Below are 25,314 nucleotides of genomic sequence, written 5' to 3'. Positions count from 1 at the left end.
TCTGGCATTATTTCACCAGGTCTTTCAGATATACCATAAACCCTCCACTACATACAAGCAATTATTGAAAGCTCAACATAATATTGCTTCCTTTATCTGAATAAGAATTTTTTTAGAAACTGAAATAAAGTGTTATCACACAGTCATCAAGTTCTGAAACAAAATGCTCTTGAGGTTACCTATGACATAAAAGGCCACACAAATGTACAAAACATTTTAAGTTTCAGTACAAAAACTAGTCCTTAAAAACTCATTTACCAACAGTTACATAGAACTAACTTCAGTGAAATCTCTAGGTGAAATTACCCAACATATTGTAATTGAAATTTACACTATTATTTAATGATCTTTTCCAATACCAAACAAGTGTTACAAGTAGCAATCATAAAAAAATTCCAAGTGATGTCTAAATCTAAAAAAAGCCTAATTTTTCTGTTTTCAAAAGCAGTTTTATTACAACGAGTTGGTTTTAAAGTACTAGTGAAAAGTACCTATAAAGCTAGAAATGAAGGAAATAAAAAGCCTATAAACGGAGAAAAACCACTAAGCAGCAAGTCAACTGCCCATCTAACCTAATGGAGGTACCTCTAAAGCTAACCCATAAGGAAGCTATGACATGAGAAAAACACCACTTATGTAACAGTTCCATGAAGAAACGTTTCTCGTTGCCCAGAAAATCTGAATACCAAAGCTTTCTCAAAGTTAACGTTTAACTTTCCAAAAAATAAATTTGTTTCATCATAAAACATTTGACTATTAACAGATAGTATTACTGACCAGCAAGAAAGCTAGACTATTTTATAAAACTGATTACCAATGAAGTCATGTAATTCTGAAATTATAGGGAAAATATTATTCTATAATCATACTTCACACTATTATCAATAAATTAAGCCAAGCTCTCATTTCCTCAGTAGTAGAGCCTAGTGATAACGTGTGGACTCTTTCAGCAAACCCAAAATCTTTAACGTTATTATTTACAGAAGATACGTCTCACAAAGAGCTGGCTGCACTCCAGTACCAAAGTAAAATACATGGATTTTATGGTCCCAACATGTTGGAGGGAACAAAGGTTTAACTTAGGTTTTTACTTTTGATTTGCCTTAACTATGAAAGACTAGGTAGGCAATAGCTAATCACTGACAGAGAGTAATTATTAGTCTCACCGTTTGAGACTTCAATTTTCAAATCCCCCTATGTATTCCAACACCCATACTCAATGCCTGCAATTCATGGTGGGGCATCAGAGAATCCTTTTTATTGTTTAAGCCTCTTTATGATTTCAGCTTTACCTTTCACCTTCTGAAATAGTAGTGTTTAGTTTTATCATTCATAAAGTACTTTTTAAAAAAACATATTGTATTAGTCTATTTCCTTCATTAACAGAGTTTTGCAGAAAGTGTATTAACATACTGAAGAGATCTATGGTTTTAAGTCAACTATTCAACAGTGGCCGAAACAGTCCCCTTTTGATGCTCTGTTATAAACTATTTCCAGTTTTAAAATATCTTTAAATGAGACAATCAGAATGTCATAACATTCTAAGGTAGCAGATCATTGGATTACAGTAACAATTCATGCTATTACACCATTTTTCACTAAAAATGCATAATTTGTTAATATTTCCCTAAAGGAAACTTCTGAGTACTATTTTACATAGCTATAATCACAATATTAAGAAAAGAGATAATACAGATGACAGATCAATTTTTAACTAATTTAGAAAAAGCAAAAATTTTAGCTCCCTAGTTGTATTTTAAGGTTATTGTAACTTTCTATAAACCCATTGCTACATACTTCCAGTAAAATGCAAGAGGCAGATATAATATTTAAGGGTAGTGTTATCAGAAGAAATTAAGACAGTCCTTCTCATAACTTGATATATTGAGTATCAATAAGGAGAAATCACTTGAAGTTCACTATAACTATATACCCACCCAAAAACAATACATAAGACCCTCAACTGCTCCTGCAAATCCTTCTAATATATTTTAAATTGGAACTGATACAATAATATGTGTGATATTTTTATAATACAAATTTTAATGACATTATTACTTAACCAAAATTATTGTGGTTTAACAGGCAACAATTTATATGTAAACAAAATCTCAAAAGACTGCAGCGCCATATAAAAGGAGAAAGCTAAGATGACAGTTTTAATTAATTCAACAAATCCTCACAGCAACCCTATGAAGTAAGATCGAATGTTATCCTATTTTAGAGATGATAAACCTAAGGCCCAGCATTGTTCAATAACTTATGCAGGGTCATACGTGTAGCAAAGTGATTGAGCTGACCTATAAAAATCTGCCCAAATAGAGTTCATGGAATTATCTTCTTCACATTCTTCAAGAATCTTATTAAAGACTAACAAAAAGCAATGGTTTTTAATATGTTTTTACCATATTATTAAGAAGGTGTTCCTTTCAATTATAAGAATTATGCATATGTATTTTTGAAAACTGGTTAGTGAAACATGCTTAAATACACAGTTGACCAAAAACAAAAGAAAAGTACAACTGATCCCAGAGCCACATTGTATCAGAGCAACAGTTCATCAACACAAAGTTCTCAAGATGTGGTTCATGGAGTGAAAAGAATCTCCCAAGACGCACCCAAGATGTGCACGACCTCAAAGCTACTTCACAGAACACAGTTCTAACATTGTTTTATCTGGGCTTTCCACTGAGACACTCTAGGGCACAGTGCAAGAGCAATGGTGAGCAAAAATCCTAGTGTTAAGAGCACAAAGCAAGGCATCTGCACTCAATTTTTACTAGCAATCACTGTACTCTTCACATTACAATTGCAGTTAAATAACTTCAGTCACAGCTGCCTGGGCCAGAGCACCTGGAAAAGACTAAAGATTAGATTGTAAGAAAAGAAAATATAGAAGCCACATTTCAAACACCTGTACTTTATTTTCATTCGTTGTGGCTGAGTCAAGGCATATGGGATCTTAGTTCCCCAATGCAAGCGTGGAGTCTTAATCCCTGGACCACGAGGAATGTCCTTAAAGACCTGCTGTACAACATGGGTCTGAAATAGCTATCAGTTTGTTTCACAAAGCATCTCTGAATTGTGTGCAGTTACTTAGTTGAGTAGGTCAGAACCCTGTCATGAGACAGGTGAAAGGGAAAAAACCCAGTCACAGTATTTTCTCTAGCAACAAATGAGATGTGGTGATCAGGGCAAATGAAGCCTATCAAATGGGTTACATCAGTCAAAAGACAATTCTGACCGGGCTTCAGAGATGCAGCACATCAGTTTTTGAAAAAGAGGTGTCGAATTTATGTGGAAGGGAAAGCAGACTATGGCGAATATATGGATGAAAGAAATGTGAGACGACAAGCAACGACAATTACAGCTGATGTTAAATTTCTAGGTGACCAGACAAAAGACAAGGCATAGAATGCATGATTCTTCTTTGGCCATTGTGTGGTACAGTCTTACTTCCAAATCATGACAAACAGTATTTACATTGTATAAGGACAAGAATTAAGATACTTTATATTAAAAAATAATAATTTCAGCTATGAACACCTGGATGAAATAGTAAAAAGGATTAATTTTATGAACTTTCTATCTTTAGGTACATGTCTTTAATTATTCTATGCAACAAAATAGATGTCTACATTAAGCATTTCTGCTGCATTCTGAAATAGGGTGGATATTTCAAGAATACCACTTCTGTGACTGGGCTGCAGCTGAGTAAGACATTTTCTTGGAGCAAGATTATTACTTGAGACAGCATTTGACAGACAAGCAGATTACTGACCTGTGTAATTTCTTATAAGTGGATGGTATTAAGAAATGTGACTTGTTTTAATTTTGTATAACAAAATACATTAACATTTAGATAGTAGGTGAAACTCAAGGGGTCACTATTTTTCTGTTTGGTACATTACAAACTCATGCACAGGAAAACAATCCACTCAAAGATAAGGTAGACGAATGGATTCTAATGCAAAAGAGTACTTTTAAGAAACTACTGCTTGTCAAGTTTCACTGCAATATCAAACAAGAATATTTCAATTATCTGAAAAGGTTAAAATATATATACTTGTCTCCATTTACTTATCCATGTGAAACCAGGTTTCCTTCATGCTCTTTGACCAAAAGAGCAGTTTGCAATAGGTGGAATGCAAAAGCAAATATGGGAAGCCAGCTATTTTCTTATAAAGCCCAAAATTAAAGAAATTCACAAAGGAGTAAAACAATACCACTCTTCCACTACACAAAGTCGAGCACTAGAGAAATTTGCAAAAACTGTAAAATAAGGTCCCTCTTTCCACTACAACACATTTTCTTTTAAATGTCTCTTTAAATTTTTAATATAGCATTGATATAGTGTAATTAAAACCTTTTTGGGGTCCTCAATAATTTTTAATAGCTTTTAAAAAAGGTTTGAAACCAAAAAGCTTAAGGACCACTGCTTGTAAGTTCCTGTCAGTATTTACTCATGAAAAAGTAAAGTAGCAGAAAATTTGCCCTAATGTAAATTAACTAAACCAATATACCTTAATGTAGAACTAGACATTATTTTATGGAGAATATTGACTTTTTTCCTTAATACTTAATGTGCTAAAATATGTATATGAATGCCTAGGGTTTAGGAAACAGTAAACTAAACAAAAACTGACTTTACCTAATTACCAGCTGGAATAACATTCTGCAAGCAATGATATGGTGTGTTCACCCAACACAATGATCAATCTAAGTACTCGTCTGAGTGAATATAGTCCCAACAGCTACTATCCTTCTCCTTTAATCCATCAAGTCCTTTCTCGGGTATATCTCTAAAGAAATATCTAAGGATCACGATGTGCTGTTTCAGTTCCATGTCTTAATAAAGAAAATGCTAAAAATCCTGAAATAAAACTCTAGAGAAATGTATAAGTTCTGGCAAGTAGCAATATTCAACCCATCATTAAATATTCCTAGAGTTTTTCCTAAAAATAAATTCTTGTAGCACGTGGAAATGTATCTTTTCACTAGAGAAGTTTACATAACAAGAATAACTAGACTGTTAGAGAGTCAGACTTTCATTAGAGAAGACAAACTGTCAGCATCTAGAAATATTAGGGAATAAACATATTTATAAACAAGAAAGCAACAGAAATCAATTACGTAAAATATTTTTTAAAAAACAGGTATAAAGAAAAATAAAATCACAAAAAAAGGTAGGCCACTTTGCCAAGAAATTATCCACTCATTTAAAAAGCGTTATTAAAAGATGTGCATCAAGAAAGTAATCTTCTGATAAACTAAAATAGGAAATAAGAAATGTTCCTATTAATAGAACTCAAATAACAGCATGCAAACCTTCCAACATAACCAACAGAGAAAGGCATGGAAGACTTAACACTCTAAATTCAAGTAATAAAAAACAGCGTTTTCCAAGACATTTATATCATTCACTGCTATATGGGGAGGGGGGAAAATATTTTAACATAAGACAACTATTAAAATATAAACTATACAGTATGTTTTCTGTTCAATTCGAATGCATGCATTCCAAAGTATCTACACCCATGAGTATGGAGGAAACATTCCTCAGTTTATGACTGCCAGAGTGAACCATTAATTCACACTTCATTAGGGAACCACAAAGAAACAGTTATCAGAACACATCTATCAGAATATCCAAAATCCTTAACAGTGACAACAGGAAATGCAGGTGAGGTCGTGGAGAAACAGGAATTCTCATTCTTTGCTGGTGGGAATGCAAAACAGTATGTCCACTTTAGAAGACAATTTTAACAGGTTTTTGGTGTGTGTGTGTGTGTGTGTTTTTTTTTTTTTTAAACAAAACTAAGCCTCCTCTTGACATATGATCCAGCAATCATACTCATTATTTACCCAAAAGTATCAAAAACCTATGTCCACACAAAAACCTGCATACAAATACGTATAACCGTATTATTCCTAACTGCCAAACAAGATGTCCTTCATTTGGTGACTGGATAAACTGTGGTACATCTGGGTAACGGATTATTATTCAGTGTTAAAAAGAAATGAGCTATCAAGCCATGAAAAAACAGAGGAGGAACCTACTTAAATGTGGATTACTAAAAAGCCAAAATGAAAAGACTCTTCATTCCAACTATGTGACATGCTGAAAAAGGCAAAAATATGGACACAAGAAGGGGATCAGTGGTTGCCAGGAATTATGAGGAGGGAGAAATACTAGGTGGAGCACAAAGGATGTTTAAGGGCAATGAAATTAATTATTCTGTGTGGGTATGTGTCATCACACATTTGTCAAAACCCAAGAATGTGCTGCAACACATATAAACTATGAACTTTTGGTGATAAGAATGTGTTAGTGAAGGTTCACCTGCTGTAACAAGTAGAGAAAGAGATCTCCGTGTGCTGCAGGGATCTAATGTAAGGGAATCTGACAGTGAGGAGTCTGTAGGCATGTGGGGTGAAGGGAACATATTTTTTATCTAAAAAAATAAGTTTACTTTTTTAAAACTTTAACTGTTTCTCTTTGAATAAATTTTATCTTAACTTACATCAAGTTTTAGTCATGAACTTGTTAAATACTGAATCAGAAACAGAAGGAACCCCAAATACAAGTAGGGGATTTTATTCTTACCTTACTGTATTCATTAACCCAAACACATGTGCCTCTTAAACTACATTCACTCAACAGTCCATTTCTAAAGCCTGGTTCAGGTAACTTAGTAGACATAATGTTTGGAAGTCACTGTCAAATTCAACTAAGTAGCAAACTTAATTGCTACTTGTTAATACATAGGATGACTCTAATTGAAAATGAATTAAGTGTAACTACATATAATCTAGCCATACCCATCAAGAGATAGAAGGGAATAAATATTTTAAACAAATTAATTTTTAAATAAATTTTTATTGAGAGGAGAATTTTATTTCTAATCTGTATATCTAAGGGACATTTTCAAGATCACTCTTTTCAACTGTCATGGAAAATTCCATTTGAAAAGCTGCTTTAAAGAATTGAAATTAATTAGGGGTATATAATTATTCCTCAAATTTAGTTATTTTATCTCAAATGCTTAAAGAAATCAGCAATCTGGATATCAACTACAACACATACATAATACTTTTAATTGTATCTTACCAATGTACATATAATACAGGTGACTGGTTTGCATTTCTTTACCTATAACTTCTTACCCAGTACACTTCCATATCAAAATCAAAACAATTATCATGACTGGCCAGATCAAAGGATGAAAGACGAAACAGAAGACCAAATATCAGCTGCAAGAGAAGCGATTTCAAGTCGGTCTCACCAACAGAAGAAAGCTAATAATAAAGCATAAGTGTTTCAATGTATGAAGAATTATGTATTTAGTAGATGAGAATAACTTTTTCTATTTGTGATACTAGACATAAAACAAGTTATCTTAGTAGTCTACCAGAAGATTAAAATCTTGACAAACTAGTTTCTAAGTAGTTAACTCAAAGCAAGAAACTCAATATACAGTAATATTTTAAAGTACTTAAATAATACCTAAATACAATTCAAGAAGTTACTTAAAATTTACATTTATAAGAGAAACTACTATACAAGCATTTAATTTTGTTTAAAAGCAAGATTTAGGGAAAGTAACAGCACACCAAATTAAGATGTTACATCTTGAGAATCACTACTTGTAGAATCACTATACAAATTTATAACCAAAAAGACAGGATTTGAAATGTGGTTGTACAATGTAGTGGAGGGTATCACAAGACAACTAGGCAAACTTACCCATATACGTTCAAGAACTTGGAATTCTAAACAGAAGTCCATTTCACCAGCAGAGCATGCTTATAAACTCAAGGTTCCTGCTCCCTACCACTCAGTTCAGTTCAGTCGCTCAGTCGTGTCCGACTCTTTGTGACCCCATGAATTGCAGCACACCAGGCCTCCCTGTCCATCACCAACTCTCAGAGTTTGCCCAAACTCCATCGAGTTGGTGATGCCATCCAGCCATCTTATCCTCTGTCGTCCCTTTCACCTCCTGCCCCCCCAAATCCCTCCCAGCATCAGGGTCTTTTCCAGTGAGTCAACTCTTCGCATGAGGTGGCCAAAGTACTGGAGTTTCAGCTTCAGCATCAGTCCTTCCAATGAACACCCAGGACTGATCTCCTTTAGGATGGACTGGTTGGATCTCTCTACCACTAGTAGTTAGTAATTACACAGGGATACTGACATTCACATTTATCTCATTTGATCTGGTAAAAAATTCTGACATTTCAGGTGATACTACAAAGCTTCAATACGAAGTACAGAATATACAAAATACTGATTGGCCTTAAAAAAATTTTTTTTACATAGCTATCTCGTAGGATAACTCCTGTAAGAGGTTCTAAATGTTATAAGAAGTCACAAGGGAGAAGTAACAAGTTTTTATGCCTTCATAAAATGTTTTGTTATGATTTCAAGCTACTTAATAATTGAACAAAATTCCTATTATTTACACTGCACATAGTGGACATTTCAAAATCTGTGTTCACTCTAGTTCACTTGTATTGGCAAATACAAGTAAGCTCTCTTCTCCAGCCTCTCTTAAAAAGATAAACATTAGCTAAAGTGCTTACCATTCTGAACCAAGTAAGATGAGAAGAACTTACCATTTCAAATATACCTACAACACAGCAGAATAATAAATCAATGACATTAGCTTTTAAAATACACCCAATATAGCCCCTCAACAGTGCAGAGACTACACACTCTCTCAAGAAGGCAAATTTCTCTAAACTTTCAGAACTTTTTTTAGCTGTGTCTCTTAACCTACTCTACATAGGTCCTGTGTACCTAAAATATTCTAAAATCCTCAAAGATGTGTGTGACCCTAGGCTTGATTTCTTTCTGTATCCTCTACAAAGCTCAGGACTATTATAAACACAGGAAAAACAGTGAACAAAATTTCCTTACTAAAGGAAATCTTCAGTCTTCCTGTAAGTCTAACAATCTTGAAGGGATATTCAAGTGGAATGCGCCTACTAAAAAGTTATATGTGTGAAAACTAAGCATAGAAAATGGCTATTTTACTCTTCACTATGTGATACCATTATGAACACTACAAAAATACATCAACAGCTACGTCTCAATGCCACCTATGTTTCAAAACTACTGATGATGAACATCTGAGACTTGAGTATTCAATAAAAAATACTGAGGTTTGGTGGCTCTTAAAGAACACTCAAAACCATGTGATTGAGCTGCTTGCTGTAGTCTGAAGGACAACTATTTAACCCTCACAGTTTACATTTAAGTAACTATAACAAGTACAAAACGACCGCAAAAAACTCGAGAGGTCAACTATTGAACAAAAATGTCAGAAAATAATTAGAAGGCAATATAAGTACTAAAAATCATATTAAAAATGATCCAGGATCACAGCTGGGGTGAATAGTCAGAGATTATATATGTGCTGAGCACACACATTCTCCATGAGGGAAAAAGGGATATGGTAGTTTCTGTGGAAAATAAGCCTCTTTGAGACTATAATGGAAGGTAAGGTCAAAGAAGTCATCTAATATGACACAGAGATAATTAAGTCTAACAAACTATTCTCTGATGAAGTGAAGTGTAGAATGTAGATGAAGTAAAGAATCAAACCACTTCCATCTGGATTCATTCAAAAGATTTCAAAATACGAATGATAAAACAGAGGGGGGAAAACGCTGTTCATAATCATAACAAGGGAACAAGGGTGACCACAAACACAACTTGATTTGCCGAAGATGGCTTATTGTATACCTGCTATTTAAAAAAAAAAAAGAGAAAATTTTACCTAGTATCATATTCACTTGTCCTAGTCTGGATAAAAACTTAAAGTTTTCCCTACAAATAATTAGGTATTATTAAAATAAATAAATAAATCCTTTTGAGACATGATCAAAGAGTTAACAGCTGGTTAAAATGGTATTATATCTTCAACCCAAATTACACAAATCATTAAAATTCTAAAGATCATCTAGATTCTATGTTAGCTAACATTATAAAAATGTTATGTTTGCTTTTATTTGATTATAAAGTCTATGTACCATCCTAAAATATTCAGAAAAATTCTTCGATCACTGTAATAAATCAATTAAATTATTTTAGTAAATAAATGAAACCATATTAACAACAAAAAATGGTCACAACTAGTGCATCCTATGAAAGACCACTGTGACAAACCTATTATCCATTTTAATTTTCACCATCAGGCCCAAACCATCAGAAGTGGGCTTCCATTATACCAGCAATCGGCAATGACCTTCCCACACCTAAATCTGACACCAAACCCTACACCAAATAACTCTTATTTCCATAGGATGATGAAAAGTGTCATCCTATGAAATGTGTCAGTTACTTAACCCTTCCAAAATAATGCAATTTTCTACTGCAATACAACCAAATCACTTGTTAGAACTAAATAATTTACTGAAAAAAAGAGAAGTAATAGCCATGAGAAAACCACCAAATTTTGGCAGCTTCTCTCAAAAACTCAAAAGCCATTTAAGAAAATGTATTTGGACCTACTCATTACTAAGTGACAAGTTGGCTCTGCCAGCACCTATTAATGAAACTTTATTACTGGCTAGAATTGCTGTTGAGTTTTATACAGGGAAAACGGGGGACTGTTTGGGGGAGAGGGGGGAGGTTATAATTAAATCAAGTGATAATGATAAAGAGAAACAATAGCCACACAAGAAGCAGGAAGGGACTGGAATAAAATTAAACAAAGGCCAAATGTGGCAATCCGGATCAAAGGATTTGCCTCAACTGACTGAAAAAAAGAGACTTGACCACTCCAAGACATCAGCAATGTGGCTGTGACGCTGTATCGGCTCTTCCCATAACTTCTGCTCTGACTTATAACCATGACTACCAATGAACATTCAGGACACTAATCTGGATTCTTCAGAACCAAGAATCAAGGTTCTAGGATATGAGGCATTCTGCTCAATAGGCCTTCTAAAAACACTGGAAAAAAAAAAAAACAAATTAATAAAATTACATCTTAAATTACAAATTCTTTATGAGTTTCGTTAACATGGGGCATTTTTTATAGATTCCCTCCCCTAAATGAAAGGTTGTTGCTGAGCGGTGGAAGACGTCAGGATTCTCAGCCTCAGGAGGAGAGGAGGGGCCAGTGACGAGGTTGATCGCTCAGAGAGTTTGTGTGATAAGGTTTTGTTAAAGTATAAAAAAGATAGAGACAGCTTCTGACATAGACATCAGAAGCAGGCAGAAAGAGGACCCCCCCCCCCACCAGTCTTTAGCCGGATGTTATATAGCTACTAACAGGATGTTAGAGAAAGGAAATGTCTCAAAACTCAGAGACTGGCATCAGGCCCCTCACCCAAAACATGCATTTTGGGATGACATTGGCACAAGGTGAGTTGTCCTGGGCCACAAAACTATTGACATGAATCTTTAAGAAGGGCAGGTTTCCAAGCAAATACTAGTCTCATGAACATAGCTTAAGAGAACATTTGCATGAGTAAACCATACTGGTTTGTCAAGTCAGTTCTGAGTCTTAGGCAGAACCAACTTGAAGACAGAGTCTAGCTTAAGAAAAACATTTCCATTAAGGTTCAAGAAAAGTTAAGTTCAGGTGGAACCAGGTATCGTCATGGCAACACAGAATTTTAAAAGAAACCTCTTTTTAAATCTGTATAGAGAAGGGAAAAAAAATCTAACACTTGTAGTTTGTTTCTTCCTGCTGCTTAAGAGAGAGAGAAAAAACGACACTTGCAGGCTATTTCCTCCATTTGGAGACCCCTGGCCTTCCTGCCTGTTACCCTCTCACAACTTTCAAACTGGCCAGAGATCACAGGTCAGCAAACTTTTTTGGGAAAGGACTGGATAGTATTTCAGGCTCTGCTGACCATACAGTCTTGACACAACATCAGAGTTATGTCACCACTAGTCAATGCTGCCATTCTGGGGCAAAGCAGCCATAAGCAAAACATAAACATGACTGCATTCCCATAAACAGGCAGCACTCAGATGTGGCCTGACTTACCCTAGTCTGCAGACCCCCAGTCAAATGAAATATTTTAAAAACAAAAAATTAATGTATCATTTGAGACAATACTCCCTTCCATATAAAGGATGAAAGTCCAACAAAAAGTTGCCACACCAAAAACCTACAGAGCACAATTCACACAGAAGGCTGTGCCATTTGTACTGTTAACTAGGTGAGCCCTATTTCCCATGCAGAATGAACCTAAGTTCTCACTTCACCCAAAGTCCCCAGGTTCCATAAAAAATTCAAGTAGTATCACTATATTCATCTCAATATATGTCTCATTTCAACATCTGGCCAGTGGTTTCTGACCTTCGCTAATGAAAATAAGTAACCCAAAGAGCTTTTTAAAATGCTGATTCCATGCAACCCAGTCCCATTGGACTATATCTCAGGCACTTTTCTAAGTTCCACAGAAATGCTGCAAAGGTTGAAAATTACTGTATTTTCAACCAGTATGCTACCAATGGATAATCCATCAGAATCTACTAAAAGCACAAAATGAATCAGTGAGTAGGATGGAGACCTGAGCACCCACCTTTTTTAAAAGCTCCCTGATTCCTTACTATGCATGATCAGAAATACTACCAAGAAGAGGCCTCTCTCTCTTAGCTGGGCTGCATCCCCTCACTGCTTGTGGCCTTGCTGTCCAATCCCAAGAGCTACAATGGACACCTCTGACTAAGGAACGAGGGTCAAATTACTGCCTTGGCATGTAATAAACATTCAGGTTTTTATGCATATGTTCAATTCTCCAGGGCTATTCCTACCTACTCAAAAAGGAATAAAAATTACATATATATATATATGAAAAAGATATGAAGCGCTATTCTTTTCTTTACTAAAACCCAAACATTAATATTGACCATGCCAGCCAAAGAAACTACTTAAGTTTTAAAACAAAGTAGCATCCAATCTCAGAGAAGGCAATGGCACCCCACTCCAGTACTCTTGCCTGGAAAATCCCATGGGAGGAGGAGCCTGGTAGGCTGCAGTCCATGGGGTGGCTAAGAGTCGGCACGATTGAGCAGCTTCACTTTCACTTTTCACTTTCATGCATTGGAGAAGGAAATGGCAACCCACTCCAGTGTTCTTGCCTGGAGAATCCCAGGGATGGGGGAGCCTGGTGGGCTGCCGTCTATGGGGTCGCACGGAGTCAGACATGACTGAAGTGACTTAGCAGCAGCAGCATCCGATCTAAGCACTGATCCAATTCTCCAAGTCGAAGTATTTTATAATTACATGATACCACTACTAAAGCCAGAAAGATATTTACATGTTTTATGACATCGTCATTTTTCCAAGAATTACTCCAAGAAACTGCATTTTTAAAATATTCTAATTAAAATTTCCTCTTTACTCCAATCCAAGCTATATCCACAAATAAAGACTGGTACATACATAGCAGTACTTAAATTTTAAACTACTGAATCTACAAGCAGCAAAACAACCCAATTAAAAAAAAAAAAAACAATCATACAGATTCACAAATTCTTAATGTTAACTGAATAACTTCTGTGTTCAAAGCTGTAAAATTGTGATAAGTAGAAAATTTCAACCTAGAAATTGGTCTGTCTAGAAAATGGTCCCATTATACTGTAGTAAAAACAAACCTAAATGAAATTAAGGAACGGCATAAAAATATATACAGTGTTACAGGAGTCAAAAAAATATTATATTGCAGGAGTGAAAAATAACATGTTTAATTTATAATTACAAATGTATTATCAAAGAACATGACTTCCTCTAAGGAGAAATAAGGTATGAAATTAAAATGACAGCTTCTAATTGACGAAGAGTTGGCATATTCTTGAAACTCTTAAAAATATATTCCTATGCATGTTATAATATTATGATCAATTTGAAAGCTAACAAAGAAAAACATGATCAAACATAATAGGTCTTTTGCTACATTAAAAAATATATACTATTCAAGACAAAATAAGTATTTATTTTATACTCCGAAGCAGCTACTGTTTGTTGTGTTGGAATATTCCTAATAGGAATATTAGAAAGAAGTGAGAGGTGGCATCTTAAAACAAACCAAGTAAACCTACATGACTTTTATTACTCAGGCAAGCTGAACACTTACCATGTGATTCCTCCCTTTACACTGAACAGGGAAATAAGAGAAGCACATAAGAGGGCCTAATTTCAAAGCTTTTAAAAACAAAAACAAACATTAAAATTGTTCAACAAATTTTTCCAGAGACAGTTTTGAAAGTAAATGAAGAATAAATGATGCAACAATGGCCTCGATGTTTTACTATTAACACAAACCACTTAAGACCAGTAAAGAGCTTTTGTTAATATTTCTTTAGTGCCTGATTAGCCTGATTAGTTTATACTAACAAGCATTATGAAGCTAGGAACCAAATAAAACTGAGACCAAAATGATGAAAAATTTATCTATTCATAGTTTCTTATCTCAGAAAAAACTAAAAATAGAATGAAGACTGTATTTTCCCCTACATATTAAATATCATTGCTACATACTATTTTAAATGATTCCTTTCCAAAAAAAATTAAGAACATACTAACTTTGGGGCCTAACATGACTATTAATTAAAAAGAAAAAAATCACCAATTCCAGCCCACTGTTCAGTAAACTTTTTCTGTAAAGAGTCAAAGAGTAAGTCTTTTAGGTTTTAATGGTCACAAATACTGTTTAGTAGTCTTTTTTTTCCTTATCTATCAACACTTTAAAAATGTAAACACCATTCTCAGCTCTGCAGTAGGGTGGTACAAAAATGGGTGGAGGTTCTAGGCTTCCTTTGCAGACCTCTACTCCACCCAAATTAATCCTATGATGCTTCAAATATGTAAAACATTCTTTTGGTAACTATTTAAAACTCTGTGTTAAAATATTTAATCATCTAACTTTTCTGACAGCATAATCGTATCAAATAATAAATGAGCTACTTCTGAAATTCCACTAAACCTGCCATACTTTTAAATATCTAATTTATTTATTCTCAAAGTTCCCTGGCTATTACATCTTACCCACCATTAAAATGAATTTGAAACATTCCAATGTTTTAAGTATTTGCAGAATTTCAATTTTAAACTGTAGCAAGATTTCTAAATAGTTTTTGCATTAAAAGTGAAAACTATCTGTCCTTCATTAATTATGCCTACCACTTGGACATATTAAAAAATATTGATGTAGGTTTTTAAAAACTGTGAAATTTCAAAGAATCAGAGTTTGTAATCAAGCTTTCAATGTAGCCAACTTAAGTTTAACAGAACATAGTAATCATTTCCTTCTGGTCCCTTAATGACTTAAATCATTAGACACAGCTACATAGTTGCTCCAAGGACATAAAGTTTATGCCAGAAAAATTTTAAGAAAGCTAATCCCACCGGTTTAACTATAGACAAGCACTTTAGAAACTGATATACTGAGGTACACAGAAGAACTAGGAAGAATTTCCTAGTCATCAATGGAATGAAATAAAATTTCTCTAAAAAATGTATCACATGTACTTTTCTATATTTTAAGATTAAAACACTTTACTACTTTTCAAAATATACACATTTGGGAACATTTTTAAATTCCACATTCTTTTACCACTGTAAAATATTCTCACATTGATAAATCCAACAAATTTATATTAAAATTTAACAGTGAAAAAGAAGACCACAATTTTAAAATGTCACTATGTAAGTATTATGTATCCAAGAAGAAAAGAGAATTGCAATAAAGCTAGAAATTACTAAAAAAAAAAACCCAATGCTCAGAAAACTTACTCAACTAATTTGCTAATGGGATTTAAAAATCTATTAACTTTTAGTGTGATTATAAATAACAAAAAATTTTCTAAGGGAATTTAAATAAAAATGTAATTTTCATTCAAAGGATATTTACTTGATGGAAGGCAAAATAAAAAGTTCTTGATTATTATTCTACTTAGGATTTACTTTGCTGTATTCATTTTAATTTAAAAAGCTTTAAAATTTTTCAGGGACAGAGACAGTCAGAAAAAAAAGGCCCCGGTGATTTGAATTACTACATTTAGCCTCAGAAACTTTAGAATCATGGCTTTAAAACAGAGAAAAAAATATTGTTAAGTATTTTTTTAGAGTCAGTTGTTAAGCTGGCATTCATCTAAGGTGAAGAACAAGACTCTGTTATTTAGAACCTGTGGGTTATAACACATTTGAAGTATCCTTTTTTGCCCTACCATTTTGTCTCCCTAAAACAAAAACCTGAGTCAGATAAAGTCTCTAAAACTAACTTCCAGTTTGTAAGAAACTCAGGCATAAAAAAACTTGTTGAACATCACTGCCAGGATATAATCAACAAGATCCAGGATGTGAAATATTCTTTATGACGGGCTGTTTCTTTAAAAATAAAAACAGTAAGGAAACAATGGAAAAAAAGAAAAAGAAAGAAAACCTACAGATTAAAAAAGAATGGATGCATCAACCCATTTGAAGAAACCAAATAATTTTTTTAAAAGATTGAAGACTTGGACAAATTGGGGCTTTTACTACTTAATATTAAGTAACTGACATCTTTTAAAGTATGATAAAGAAATTTTTTGAGAGTCCTTATCTTTTATAGGTCTACACTCACATAAAATTATATGAAGTCAAGGTTTTCATATCAAAAATTTCAGGATTACTTAAAGATGAAAAAGATCACCCAAGTACTAATAACTGTTATGGCTGACTAATAAGCATATACTACTCTACTTTTCTATATGTCTAAAATCTTCCAAACTAAAGAACTGACATCAATTAATGGTGAACATCAGTCAAGTGGAGATGATGGGATTTATCAAGATTCCTAATTTAGCAACAATTAAAAAAAGATAAAGTGAAATAAAGCACAATTTAATATCCATTTCATAAAGCATGATTATCTTCAGAAACTAATTTTGGTTTACTACCTGTAAGAGGTTAAGAAACTTGTTAGTTTACCATAAACATGACGATTCAGAAAGATTAGAAAATACAGTACTACATAAAGCAGTATATAAAGAATTCTAAGTATACATCGTCCACCTGACAATATAAAATCACTTTAGTTAACTAGTACTTTACTTACATTTTCCATATAGTTTGGCTTAAAGCCCTCCTGCTGTCGCCTCAGCTCCTCCTGTTCTCTGTGTCGGATCATTTCCTCTTCACGACGACGGTGCTCTTCCTCATGCCTGAGAGATTTGTAAATAAAAACTCAGGGTGTGACATATAAGCCATAACCAGATATCTTATTTCAGGCAAAATAAAATCATTAATGTGTATCATGTATTTATACATTATGTCAGTCTTTGATAATGAGTGGCTTATCAAATTTATCTTCCTTTTATTTTGCTCTAACCTCTAATAAATCAAACAAACCAATGAAATGGCAATTATCTAGGGTAAATTAAAAAAAAAGTAAAATAACAGCATCCTAGCTATATGCTTACAGTCAAAAAAAATCCAGCCTCCAAAAGCTCAAACTAGTACTCTATTACGGAACAAAGAAAAAGCCTGGGATTCACCATTGGCAAAGCAGTTAGTACCAACCATTGCAAATTACCACACTGCTGAGACAAAAATCCTACTATGTACAGAAGGAAGCCTTCACAAGCCCCCTCTCCCTCATTGCATCAACCCACTGAGGAAATCTCCTGGGAGCAGGTATCTATATACCACCTATTTTTGTAAATTTTGGAACAATCGTTCACTCACTGTCTGTGGCTACCTCTGGGTTAGAGCACTGTTAAATAGTTGAGACAGAGACCATATGACATGGAAAGCCTAAAATATTTACGAAGGAGCCCTTTCCCAGAAAAAGTTTGCCAACCTCTGCCCCAAAGGTATATTCAAGCACAGAACAACAAAAATCCAATGTGTATGTAAAGGATTACTATTAAATAATAATTAGTTGTAATATGATCAAGAGGGAAACCCACAAAATATTAATATTATTGAAAATATTATCTCAAAATATTGAAATACATTGAAAATATAATAATATTTAAGACATCATGCTATTGCACACTTAAAAGACTACAGTATAGTACAAAGGTGACTCTTTATTGAGGTATTCTCTTGATTGTGGTAGCCTGGAACCAAACCCACACTAACTCTTTGTTATGCCTGTATTACTGCAGTATTCATTCCTTGGTAATTTTCTCTCAGGCTCCTTTCCTATTTATTATTTGGATTCTACTTCTAACAACTAAGGAAAAGCTGTCCATTCTCCTCCGTTTATTTACTTATTCATTAAATTACTTTTATCACCACAGACTCATGGGTATTTGACCTGAATAAATATCATTTGACAAATGTACAACCTATCATTTCTTATTTTGTTGTTGAAATTGTTCCAACTTTGGCCTTTAGGAGCGTCTTCAGTTTAGCTCCTGTGTTCTTTGAACAGGCCTGAGCTTAGTTCAAGGACTTCCCTTCACTCTGGCACATCAGTCAACTTGGACTTTTTAATACTGGAATCAGCCACTTTTCCAAAAAGCCCTGGTTCCTTTTATTGGAGAATGATATTCAGAAACAAAAATCTGGGCATTATTCCCGAGGCATCACTGCTTCTGGGTAGACAGAGCTAGGAAATATATATATGTATACATATGAACCCACATATATACACATCTGTATTTCTGTATTTGTCTAGACTAAACGGCACTCAGTTCACACTGATACTGATCCCCACTGAACATGACAGGATTCATTTTCATTTTAGCCTTTCTGCCTTCTTTCTTTCTCCAACAATGAGAAACCTCAGGTCATATTTACCTAATTTATTCATTTAAGAAAGTATATACATTATTCTCAATAAAGTCTTGATCAAAAGGGAAAAAAGTAGTTTCAGAATTGCAAACCTATATCCTCTATATATTTTTTCATTATGGTTTATCACAGGATACTGAATATAATTCCCTGTACTATTCAGTAGGACCCTATTGTTTGTTTATTCTATACATAATATTTTGCATCCCACACTGCTTACTTTTAATTACTTATTATTTCAGCATAAGTAAAGGGCACTAATTTTAAAAGCCTAGCTGTAAAGGATAAATGTAAAAGGAGAAAGCTAGATTCAGAAAGGTTTATTTTAGAAGAGAGGAGGTTTCCTTTTATTTGGACAAGTAGAGACTTAAACACAATTACACAAAACAGAAAAAAGCAGTAAGAAAGAAACTGAGGATGTCCCTAGTGGTAAAGAATCCACTTGCCAATGCAGGGGACATGGGGGTTCAACCCCTGGTTCAGGATGATTCCACATGCCACAGAGCAACTGAGCCCACGTGCCACAACTACTGAGCCCGCACCCTAGAGCCTGTGCTCCACAACAAGAAAAGGCACAACAACAAGAAAAACGTGCGCTGCAACTAGAAACTAGCGCCTTCTCTCTGCAACTTGAGAAACCCCATGGACACCAACAAAGACCCCAGTGCAGCAATCAATCAATAAATAAATAAAAATTGTTTTAAAAAAAGAAAAGACACTGAAAATGGCCCCTCGGGAAAGGAGTTAATTGGGAGTTTCTTTTACAACAGTGGTTTCCTAACTTTAGAATGCCTCAGAGTCACCTGGAAGGTTTATCACAACACAGGTGAGTCAGCTTATGACTCAGCAGTACTGAGGCTAAGATGCTGATGCGGCCTGCCAAGTACTATAAATTGAGAGTAAGTAGGTTAGAGTACGGAGAAGGCAATGGCACCCCACTCCAGTACTCTTGCCTGGAAAATCCCATGGACGGAGGAACCTGGTAGGCTGCAGTCCATGGAGTCACTAAGAGTCGGACACGACTGAGGGACTTCACTTTCACTTTTCACTTTCATGCACTGGAGAAGGAAATGGCAACCCAATCCAGTGTTCTTGCCTGGAGAATCTCAGGGACGGGGGAGCCTGGTGGGCTGCCGTCTATGGGGTCGCACAGAGTTGGGACATGACTGAAGTGACTTAGCAGCAGCAGCAGCAGGTTAGAGTAAAATCAGAGTAGTCCTAATACAGAAACACACATACACTGGTATCATCAGGTACAAAGTTGAAAAAAATATACTATACGAATATACCATCTACCTCCAGACCCTGAGGACACGTCAAACTCATTAATAGCTTTTCACTTTCTTTCATTTCCCATGATCACCTTACTTCCCATCACAGCACTTAGTACTTTAACGGCACTTTCAAAACAAAATTTTAAGCTTGCTTTAATCTATCATAGCCGTGCTTACAATTCCTAATTAAGACTGTTGAAACATGTAAGAGTAATATTTATCTTGTATTTTACAATTAAATCTTGCAGATGCAAGAAAAATTGTTACTATTTCTTTCCACATCTTAGATCAACTACTCCCTTAAACTTCCTTCCTTAACCTAAAAGATTTTAAGTTGCCTGTCACAGTTGTCTATCATGTACTGAGATCTCTGATGCTCATATTGTTTTCACCGTGGATTCCACCACCAGATTATCTTTTTTAAGTAAATTATCAGAAGAACAAAAATGAATAATGGCATTCAAACCAGTCTTAAACACATGGAAAAATCAAAACTAAGAATGCAAATATATGCATCTATAGAAAAACAGTCCAGTAAAGCACAGTCCATTTTTACAATAAATTGTATGAAATAATGCCTAAGCCCTCTAAGTTCACAGTGTCTGTGAAGTGTCCACAACTGGCTAGAAACAATCATATTGATAGAATAATGAATTATGGGAGACTGTTAGTAATTCCATAACTGTAGTCAAAAATGGACAATTCTGTTATTAATATTAAATACAACTTGTCAATAACAGACATTGGAGTTTTATTAATAACATACGCAATAAAAGCTACATATATTCATATATATGTTATAACGATGTTCTTTACCTCAGCTGTATTTGCTTTCGTTTTTGTAGCTCTTGATTTCTGAGTTCTTCCAAACGTCTGAGTTCCTCTTGACGCCTCATTAAATCTACAAAATATTGACTACAGATTAATATTTTTAGCTTCTTCTTCTGTATTTTTACATCTATAAGCATAAAGGTTCTCCAAGACTGGCAATATATATAGTAACTTATTTATACTCATGCACCTAGCTTCTCTTTTTAAAGTCTTACCGCACCATTCTACAATGAAAGATTATAAGCTTGTAATGAACCAGATCAATATCATTCCTGGGCCCATTTCTTCAGGTATATGAAGAAAATAAAATCTACCCTTATGCTAAAAAATTAAAATGGGTAGTAACTGCTTTAACACAGGGTCTGGAACATACTAAAAATAGAATGAATAGCTACATTTTCATTTACACAGTTTTAAGCAAATTACAATTTTTTTCAGCAGCAAGCTTGAAGCCCAAAATGATACCTTGGGAAACATCAGCAGAGGGCAGATTAAGCATCAGACCAGAAACAGTAGGAAAAATGGGATTGGACACAGCATAAAACCCCAAAACATCCCTCTCAACACTATGAGCACGTTTCCTCCTGCATCAAGTCAGCGTCACATGAAGAAAAGAGGGGACAGTTCCTGAAAGGGGAAAAAGGGCTGAACACTGATGTGAACAAGCCCACTTTAAACAGGACAAGCATTCCCACTGTCACGAACTCATGTCACGTTATCAAGAACAAGGCTTTCAGAGTGAAGCAACACAACGAAAGATGCCCATTTGAGAAGCAGTTGATAAACCTCCCAAGTGTTAAAAATATCTTTGTACTATCCTACCAAATTATACATGCATGCATGCACTAATAAATATATTTTAAAATATATATAAGTACTCCAGATAACACAATTATTGGTTTTCTTTTTCCTATAACCACGTTATCTCAAATTGCTAAAATGAACATAAATTATCTCAAATATTTCTTTTTTTTTTTTTTTTTTTTTTACTTTTTACATCCATTATATTTAATTTAATCCTTAGAACACCTTGTGAGATAGGCAAGATATGAAATCTACATTTTACAGATAAGGCAGCTGGAACAGCAGGAACTGAACAGATCGGATCCTTTTTTTACTCCATTGAGCATCATGTACACTGTCTTCATCCAGATCCTTGATAGAAATGTTGAAGAGGACCTGCAGAGGCCAGGCTCACCCTGAATTCTTACATAGCACTGACTGATACAGCAGTGTAAGCATGTCAGTTCCCCCCAAGAGTCTGATTATCCAACTCACAGGTTGCCTTTTTTCAAAAGGATGGTACAGGAGACAATCATCTGATTTACATAAATATTAATACCAGTCTCATTAGGGAAAAAAGCAAATAAGGGTTGGCTGCCAGAAAAAATTTCTACTTGCCTGTCCACAAAGGGACTATGACACCAACTGCTTAAAGAAGCCATGTCTCCCTCTCTTCCAAAACCCCCCAGGAGGCCATGTTTTATTATTATCGTTCTTAGCACATCCTATCCCACATTGTGATTATATACATGTCTTATAGTTAACTTCAAGTCATTCGTCTTTATAATACTCAGCCCACTGCTGTCCCTGTAGGAGGCACTCAAACTGGTAAAAGATAAACCAATTCAAGTAAATGTTCTTCCAGCCATATCTGATTCCCCTACAAAAACAAACCTGTGACTGGAAGAGACAGACCACTGCCACATTCCTGCCACTGTGACTGATTAAGATGCCCTTATAATTGGCTTGGTCACAGCTTCCAGCAGGTGCTGAGGCTTCTGCTAGTTAAAAACCAGCTTTCATTGTATGGTTTTCTCTGTGTGTTTTGACCAAAAAATAAGGACATTTCTGTAACACTGGGGACAAAGTACATGAGATAGGGCTACTTCTTAATAATGCTAATCAATCAATAAGGAAAAGAAGTGAAGAGTAACACAAAAACATCTGACTGTAGGTCTTCCAAGAAAGGAAAAAGGACTAACAAACAAGAATATAGTGCTTTACCATTTACAAATCTTTCATATACATTCCATTTGACCCTCACAACAACCCTGTGATGAGCAGTGCTGCTCCGAGCCCGCCAGCCACGGTCTCCGGCGCCAGCTACGCCGCTGCCGCTGTCACTATGGCCCATTACAAAGCCGCCGACTCGAAGCGCGAGCAGTTCCGGAGGTACTTGGAGAAGTCGGGGGTGCTGGACACGCTGACCAAGGTATTGGTAGCCTTATATGAAGAACCAGAGAAACCTAATAGTGCTTTGGATTTTTTAAAGCATCACTTAGGAGCTGCTACCCCAGAAAATCCAGAAATAGAGCTGCTTCGCCTAGAATTGGCAGAAATGAAAGAGAAATATGAAGCTATTGTAGAAGAAAATAAAAAACTGAAAACAAAGCTTGCTCAGTATGAACCACCTCAGGAGGAGAAACGTGCTGAATAGGATTCTTCTCAGTTGAAAAGACACTGAAAAAAATGGTTTTGTATGACTCGAATAGTTTGTACAGTATATAATCTTTTCTGAACAGATGCTATAGCACTCTTTTAAATATGTTAAATTCACCTATCACACGTTAACTGTTATAAACACATATACTTAGAATCACCAATAAAAACTCAGTATAACTTTCTTTGGGTCTTAAAAAAGCAGGAGAATCAAAAGTGAATCCTGGAAAGAAAAAAAAAAAAATCTATAAACACAGCCATCGAATTCATTACCTTAAAAGACATTCTATCAGTCTGACTAGAAATGATGGTACTGGTTGTATTTTAGCCAAGGAAGTTTAGCACAGAGCTATTCCCTGGTTTAGCTCAGGATTATGAGCACAGGTACAGTCATTCTTTAAAATGAAGATGACACTGTTGTTTTATATTCTCTGTAGGCAGCTGGAGAGATCTGTGTGATACACGATGCTGTTTCATGGGGGTCTCATGAATCTTCTGCTCTTGTTTATATTAGGTGGAACGAATGACTCTTTGCCACCACTTTGCCTTAGATACTGTGTGTGTGCCAGTATGAACTCTGACACCACCTTTCCTTCTATGCAATCATGCCCTATCTGATACTGTTGCCTTGCTTTACTGTGCTTCCCTGGGTCCCAGTTGCACATTGGCCTTTCTGTGTTGTTTTTCAATTTCCTGTAATAGCAGTTACCCTGACTGTAATTTATATAAAGAGGATCACACTGTTCCCCTGCCTTACTTAGTTGCTTAGCGGAACACAGAACAGAGGCAATTTAAAATTCTGGGTTCACGCACAAGCCTGGATGACAAGGGGAATGAGCCATATATTGTGGAAAATTATAGTTTGTGGGTATAATTATATAGTGCTTTTTCCCCTCAAAGTATTTTTCTAGCTTTGAATTCATTTTATCTTCATTATCCCTGTGAAGTAGGTAGGCAAGTGTGAGGGGAGGTGGGGTGCTGAATCTTTAGGCCAAAGACTGATATGAATACCAATTATTTACCAATTGTAGAACCTTGGGCACATTAGTAAATTGCTCCAAGATTCACTTTCCTCATCTGTCAAATGAAAATAATATCTGTGCTGCCTACCTCACAGGGTTGTTGTGAGGGTCTCAAATATTTCTTAATAAAACACTATATTCAGAATTCTTATAATCCTAATGGTTCAAGTTAAAATCCCACAGGCAAATAATTCTAACATCTTAACTATAACAACAGGGGCATCATAATTATAAAAAGGTAGTATTATCCTCCCTAAAGGTTAAAAAAGATTGAATTATGTATTAATTATGTAAACAAAAAAAGATTCAGACAGATTATATGGCTCTAGTCATCCAGGCATGATATCGTTCACTGGGATATATAGCCAAATCTCTCAGTATTCCAAAGCTCCTTCCAAAATGCCACATCCCAGACCTGGATGTTCAGTCTCAATTGAGAAACTTAAAAAAACAAAAATTTAAAAAAAAAATTTGGGGACTCTGCTCAAGGAAAGTCTATATGCACCAGGAACCAGGTGATTCAGATAACATTTAGCTATCTAAAAAACATGACGACAATGATCTTCTAACATTTTTACCATTAACTGTCAACCTTACTAGCTCATTAGAACTGCTCAAGTGCCTTTTAACCACAGATCAGTTAAATCAAAATCTCTAGGGATGTGAACCAGCTATGAGTTTTTTCTTTTTTGAAGCTCCCTAGATGACTTCATTATACAACCAATATTGAGAGCCCATAACTGTCATATAATTTCTATAGCTGGTGAGACTGGTAAAGACCAAAAATATACAGTCTATTTATATTCCTAAGGGGAAATGCTTCAATAAGACAAAACATGGCAAGGCAAATATCTTACTATCATTAACTAAGAAGTCAATACAGTGTATCCTTTAACAATTTTATTGATTTTCTAGGTTTGCTGCTCTTAAAACAGGAACATACATAGTAATATATGTAAAAATATATACTATATTTTCTTCCATGAAAAGGAGTAAGAAAAG

At 34.9% G+C, this 25,314-nt stretch overlaps 2 protein-coding genes across 9 annotated transcripts in view; one reads left to right on the top strand and one right to left on the bottom strand.

Moving 5' to 3' along the window:
• PSPC1 (paraspeckle component 1) overlaps positions 1 to 25,314 on the bottom strand; it is a 79,653-nt gene that overhangs the window by 33,588 nt on the left and 20,751 nt on the right. For 4 of the 8 annotated variants that reach the window (XR_015138219.1, XR_015138221.1, XR_015138220.1 and 1 more), the window contains exons 5-6: positions 20,834 to 20,918; positions 17,059 to 17,164 (exon numbers count right to left, since the gene is read on the bottom strand). Coding sequence is in view for 5 of the 8 variants with exons in the window: in XM_086329907.1 (XP_086186033.1) it covers positions 17,059 to 17,164; positions 20,834 to 20,918 (191 nt within the window). In the remaining 3 variants the exon portion in view is untranslated. Of the gene's footprint in view, positions 1 to 10,605; positions 10,958 to 14,029; positions 14,166 to 17,058; positions 17,165 to 20,833; positions 20,919 to 25,314 lie in introns of those variants that run through there. The other 4 variants (XM_086329909.1, XM_086329910.1, XM_086329911.1 and 1 more) reach the window with 4 other exon arrangements.
• Positions 21,123 to 23,475, top strand: LOC147361703 (c-Myc-binding protein). Its single transcript, XM_086329913.1, has one exon. It carries the CDS (start codon positions 22,908 to 22,910, stop codon positions 23,286 to 23,288), a length of 381 nt encoding a protein of 126 aa, XP_086186039.1. The 5' UTR covers positions 21,123 to 22,907; the 3' UTR covers positions 23,289 to 23,475.

The sequence above is a fragment of the Bos grunniens genome, chromosome 12, assembly GCF_055505025.1.
Source record: "Bos grunniens cultivar Pamir isolate PY7600 chromosome 12, Bosgru_T2T1.0, whole genome shotgun sequence".
In the NCBI taxonomy this organism is placed as follows: domain Eukaryota; kingdom Metazoa; phylum Chordata; class Mammalia; order Artiodactyla; family Bovidae; genus Bos; species Bos grunniens.
The sequence above is the reverse complement of the archived record's forward strand: the minus strand, read 5'-3'. Positions and strand labels throughout refer to the sequence as shown.

Bases quoted from the DNA above. Each gene is read 5' to 3' on its own strand.
- LOC147361703 (XM_086329913.1), top strand. From the start codon at position 22,908: ATGAGCAGTGCTGCTCCGAGCCCGCCAGCCACGGTCTCCGGCGCCAGC.